At 58.0% G+C, this 5558-nt stretch overlaps 1 protein-coding gene across 1 annotated transcript in view; it reads right to left on the bottom strand.

Annotated features, from left to right (window-relative positions):
* Window positions 1–2138: 2138 nt before the first annotated feature.
* The window catches only part of LOC139240490 (histone lysine demethylase PHF8-like), a 99484-nt gene continuing 96064 nt past the window's right edge, over window positions 2139–5558 (bottom strand). Inside the window, exons 18-19 of the mRNA XM_070869025.1 lie at window positions 5078–5336; window positions 2139–3777 (exon numbers count right to left, since the gene is read on the bottom strand). Of these exons, the coding sequence (XP_070725126.1) occupies window positions 3719–3777; window positions 5078–5336 (318 nt within the window). The 3' untranslated portion in view covers window positions 2139–3718. The remainder of the gene's footprint in view (window positions 3778–5077; window positions 5337–5558) is intronic.

Below are 5558 nucleotides of genomic sequence, written 5' to 3'. Positions count from 1 at the left end.
CCACCGCTCCGTGCCGGGGTTTATGCTCCACACCAGCCCCCTCCCACCCCTCTCCATCTCAGCCCATCACCATCTCCTTCTATTCCTTTCTCCCCCGTGTGTTTATCCAGCCTCCCCTTAAATGCATCGATACTATTCGCCTCAACCCCTCCCTGTGGCAGCGAGCTCCACATTCTCACCGCTCTCTGGGTGAAGAGGTTGCTCCTGAATTCCCCGTTGGGATTTAGCAGAATGGTTCCAGCACAGGAGGAGGCCATTTAGCTCGTGCCGGCTCTCTGCAAGAGCACCTCACAGCCAGTCCCACTCCCCCGCCCTTTCCTTCAGCTTCTTATCCAATTCCCTTTTTGAAAGCCGTGATCGAGTCTGCCGCCATCGCCCTCTCAGGCAGCGCGTTCCCGATCCAAACCCACTCGCTGCGCAAAACAAGTTGTTGCCTTAAATCTGTGTCCCTCTGGTTCTCCACCCTTCCACCAATGGGAACAGTCTCTCTCTCTCTCTCTGCTCTGTCCAGACCCCTCATGATTGTGAACACCTCGATCAAATCTCCTCTCAACCTTCTCTGCTCCAAGGAGAACAACCCCGGCATCTCCAGTCTATCCGCGTCACTGAGGTCCCTCATCCCTGGAACCATTCTCTCCACACCCTCTCTAAGGCCTTCACATCCTTCCTAAAGTGCTCCAGGTTGAGGCCGAACCAGTGCTTTATAAAGGTTGATCATAACTTCCTTGCTATTGGTGACTATTTAATATTTATGCCCCCTAGTTCTCTACATCTATCCTATCGAAACCCTTCGTAATCCTAAAGTTCTCTATTAGGTCACCCCTCAGCCATCTCTGAGAGTAAAGAGCCCCAGCCTTTTATATAAGAACATAAGAATTAGGAACAGGAGTAGGCCATCTAGCCCCTCGAGCCTGCTCTGGCATTCAACAAGATCATGGCTGATCTGGCCGTGGACTCAGCTCCACTTACCCGCCCGCTCCCCGTAACCCTTCATTCCCTTATTGGTTAAAAATCTATCTATCTGTGATTTGAACCTTTGGGACTTTTCCGATAGTTAGAACCTCTCAGTTCTGGTATCATCCTTGCTAAAGGTCATGATGGGGGTTCCAGTCCCGAGATTAGCCCGGAGCAATTCATAGAAATAAGGAAACCAGTCAATCTCCATTGGGGCAGTCAAGTATAGTTCCCAGGAACGGCCGATATATCTCCAAGTTGGGACGGTGTGTGTGACTGGGAGGGGAACGTGGAGGTGGGGGTGTTCCCATGCGCCTGCTGCCCTTGACCTTCTAGGCGGTAGAGGTCGCGGGTTTGGGAGGTGCTGCCGAAGAAGCCTTGGCCAGTTGCTGCAGTGCATGGGTCGAGTAGGTTGGGCTTATGCACATAGGAGTTCAGAAGAATGAGAGGTGATCTTATTGGAACATAAGATAATGAGGGGGCTCGACAAGGTGGATGCAGAGAGGATGTTCCCACTGATGGGGGAGACTAGAACTAGGGGGCATGGTCTTAGAATAAGGGACCGCCCATTTAAAACTGAGATGAGGAGGAATTTCTTCTCTCAGAGGGTTGTAAATCTGTGGAATTCGCTGCCTCAGAGAGCTGTGGAGGCTGGGTCATTGAATACATTTAAGGTGGAGAAAGACAGATTTTTGAACAATAAGGGAGTAAAGGGTTATAGGGAGCGGGGGGGGCGGGAAGTGGTCCATGATCGGATCAGCCACGATCGTATTAAATGGCGGAGCAGGCTCGAGGGGCCGAATGGCCGACTCCTGCTCCTGTTTCTTACGTTCTTAGCTTGTGGACGGTGCACACTGCAGCCACGGTGCGCCGGTGGCGGAGGGAGTGAGTGTTGAAGGTGGTGGGTCGCGTGGCCCATCGAGCGGGGCTGCTTTGTCCTGGGTGGTGTCGCGCGTCTCGAGTGTTTGTTGGAGCTGCAACTCATCCAGGCAAGTGGGGGGAGTGTTCCATCACACTCCTGACTTGTGCCGTGTCGATGGCGGAGGGGCTTTTGGGGTGGAGTCGGGAGGCGAGACACAGGAACGTACGACGGGAACAGTGGACAGCGAGCATGCAAAGGTGTAAGATTTTTAGTTTTAATATATTATATACATCAAGTCTGCCTCCCTCCTCCCCGCCCCCTCCCCTCCCCATTCTGGCCTTGCTTCTTATGGAGCACATTCTGATCGGGAGATGGAAGAGAGGCAAAAGATAAAACCTTGTTTAAAAGCAAGATCTGTTTTTTTTGTCCACTAAATAACAAGACGTCCAAACCTTTTTAAAACGTGCTGCCCTACAAAAAGTATTACAAACTACCGATGTTATGCATTTTAGGAAACAGGGAAGAGAGAGAGAACCAAACTTAAAAGGAAACGAGAGAGATAAGTTTGTAAGTGACACGTGTAAGTAAACAGCATTATTGCAGGCGTGTTAAACCCCGGGGATGGGGGAAGGGGGAAGGGAGCGCGGACCGGTGTAATGTACGCAGCTGCGAGCGTGCTCAGAGGTGTTGCGTTGGGAGCGGCTCAGCCAGTCCCGTGACGTTGGCAAGACTCAATAAAACCCCGGCCAGTTGGGCCCGGGGGGGGGGGGGGTGATCCACGATGGGGCAGGTGGTTGCGAGCCTGGTGGATGAACTGGTAAATGTGCGGTGCGATTTGCTAAAACCTTTGGCCGACCAACCGACCGGTTTCTCAATCGTGGCGTGTTGCCACGAGTTCTCGAGCAAAGAGCACACGGAGCAGATACATTACAACCGGCCGGGGCGCGATGTGGGTTTGCGCCCGCCGCACTGGCATCCTCGCGCCCCGCCCGGCCTTGGCACCGGGGGGGGGAGGAGGGCGGGGGCGCGCGGGCGGAAGGCTCACCAGCCTCCCGGCGGTCGGCATTGGACGGCCGGGGGTGGGGGGGGGGGCAGGGGGAGGGCACGCCCAACGGGTTTCTGCCGCCTCGTTACCCGATGCCCTCCCACCCCTACCCGGGGTACGCAGGGGGCGGGTGTTGCAAATGAACAGGGGACATTAAGAGGAACGCGAACAGCACACGCAGAGATACCGAGAGGCGGTTTGCGCGTTTTTCTTCTGTCCCGCTATCGCCTCCCGCCTCAGGCCATGCTCGCAACCTCCGCTCCCGAAAAGCTGGGGGTGAGGGGGGGCAGGAGGGCCTAGCGAACGAGGAAAAACCCCCAACTCTCTGCGACCCGAGGGCTCTGGGAGACGGCAGCTTGTGCGGCAGGGCCGGACGGGAGGAGCAAAGCAGGGGATGGTTGGCGGAGGCGAGGGAGATATTCTCACACACCTCCCCGGGACGCCGCCTGAATGTGGGCCGCTGGGCAGGCCAGCAAATGGTGGCGAGACAGAGAGAGAGAGAGAGAGAGAGAGAGGAAGAGACGGAGGTTCAGGAAGCACAGATCAGAATCAGTCCTGGAGTTAATCTCGATTTTGGCTCAACACACACATTCAGACCCTCTCTCTCTCTCTCTCTCTTCAATTTTTCCCGTCTAAATTCGGAATTAACCCTCAGTTGCCCGTGATGCCACGATTCGGGGTTGGGGAGAGGGGGAACGAGAAAGTTAAAAAGGACAAGGGTGGGGGGGATGGGGGGTGGGGTTAATATTTAGTGCCAGAGGAAAATCGACTGTACAGAGATATACAAACACTTTCAGGTCCAACATATATAAAATATAAAAATATTCAAAGCAAAAGTTTCCCGTTCCGATGAATCTTTAGATCTTTCCCAACCTCTGTTTTGCAGTCGCTAAACCTTTTTTTGGACGTTTTCCTGCTGAGGGATAGAAGAGGGGGGGGGGGAAGAGGAGGGCGGAGAGAAAAGACAAACATTAAAATCCCATCACTTTAGGCTCTCACTAGAGTTTCATCCTCCCCCCACCCAACCCGCTCGCTCCAAAAACCGAAGGCTTGCGCCAGGGGCAGGTTGCCGGCAGATCCCGGAATCCCCCCCGACTCCCACCCATCCACTTTCCGGCTCCAGCCGGCGGGCTATGCGACCACGTGGGGCATCGCGGCCAAGCTCCGCGCCGGGAGGAGTGGGGTCAGGAGCTGTGGCGGATTCCCATCTCCCCCCCACAGTCCACTCCCCTCCGCCCGCCCCGTCCTGCCCTCCCCCCACACTCCATCACCCTCCTCTCCCCTCGCCCCAGTTCTCCTTCCCTCCCCCCACTCTTTTACCCTCCACTCTCTCCCCTCTCCCTCACTCTCTCCCTACTCCCTCACTCCCCACTCCCTCCTCTCTCTCAATCTCTCTCCCTCACTTCTCCCCCCTCCATCACTCTCTCCCCCTCCCTCACTCTCTCCCCCCTCCCTCACTCTCTCCGCCCCACTCTCTCCCCCCTCCCCTCACTCTCTGCCCCCACTCTCACCCCCCCTCTCTCCCCCTCCTTTACTCTCCCCTCCTCTCTCCCCCCTCCCTCACTCTCTTCCCCCGCCCTCACTCTCTCTCCCCCCCTCCCCTCACTCTCTCCCTCTCCCCCCCTCACTCTCTCTCCCCCTCCCTCCTCACTCTCTCCCCCCTCCCTCACTCTCTCCCCCCTCCCTCACTCTCTCCCCCCCTCCCTCACTCTCTCTCCCCCCCTCCCCTCACTCTCTCCCCCCTCCCCTCACTCTCTCCCCCCCTCCCCCCTCACTCTCTCCCCCTCCCCTCTCACTCTCTCCCCCTCCCCCCCTCCCCCTCTCTCCCCCTCCCTCACTCTCTCCCCCCTCCCTCACTCTCTCCCCCCTCCCTCACTCTCTCCGCCCCACTCTCTCCCCCCTCCCTCACTCTCTGCCCCCTCCCTCACTCTCTGCCCCCCACTCTCACCCCCCCCTCTCTCCCCCTCCCTTACTCTCCCCTCCTCTCTCCCCCCGCCCTCACTCTCTTCCCCCGCTCTCACTCTCTCTCCCCCCCTCCCCTCACTCTCTCCCCCCCTCCCCCCTCACTCTCTCCCCTCTCCCCGCTCACTCTCTCTCCCCCTCCCTCCTCACTCTCTCCCCCCCTCCCTCACTCTCTCCCCTTCCCCCACCGAGACACTGAGGCCAACAGGCTAGTAATCCCGCCCCCCCCTGCCGGTAGAGAACAAAGCCCTTGCCTGATTGGCTGCCTTGCGAGGACGACGATGCTCGGCGCTGCGTGAGGAAGACTCCCGGGGCCATGGGCGTGGAGCCGCGACTGATCTGCGGCAGGCCGAAGGTGCTGGGCCCGGCTGTGTACTCGTGGTCGACCAGACTCCCCGAGAAGGCCTCGGGCTTGGGCTCGGCCACCGGGCTGTCCGGCTGCGGCTTGCTGGCCCCCTCCTCCGGCACCAGCTTCTTCTTGGCCGACTTCCGCTTCTGGATCCTCTGGTGCTCCTGCTCCCGGAGAGAGAGAGAGAGAGAGACGGAGAGAGACAGAGAGAGAGAGAGGGACAGAGAAAGAGAGACAGAGAGAGAGAGAGGGGGGGGGGGAGAGAAAGAGTGAGAGAGAGAGGGAGGGGGAGAGAGAGAGAGAGGGAGAGAGAAAGAGGGAGGGGAGCGAGACAGACAGAGAGAGAGAGAGGGAGGGGGAGAGGAGAGAGAAAGAGGGAGGGAGAG

The sequence above is a fragment of the Pristiophorus japonicus genome, chromosome 32, assembly GCF_044704955.1.
Source record: "Pristiophorus japonicus isolate sPriJap1 chromosome 32, sPriJap1.hap1, whole genome shotgun sequence".
In the NCBI taxonomy this organism is placed as follows: Eukaryota; Metazoa; Chordata; class Chondrichthyes; family Pristiophoridae; genus Pristiophorus; species Pristiophorus japonicus.
This window is presented reverse-complemented; position numbering and strand designations above follow the sequence as displayed.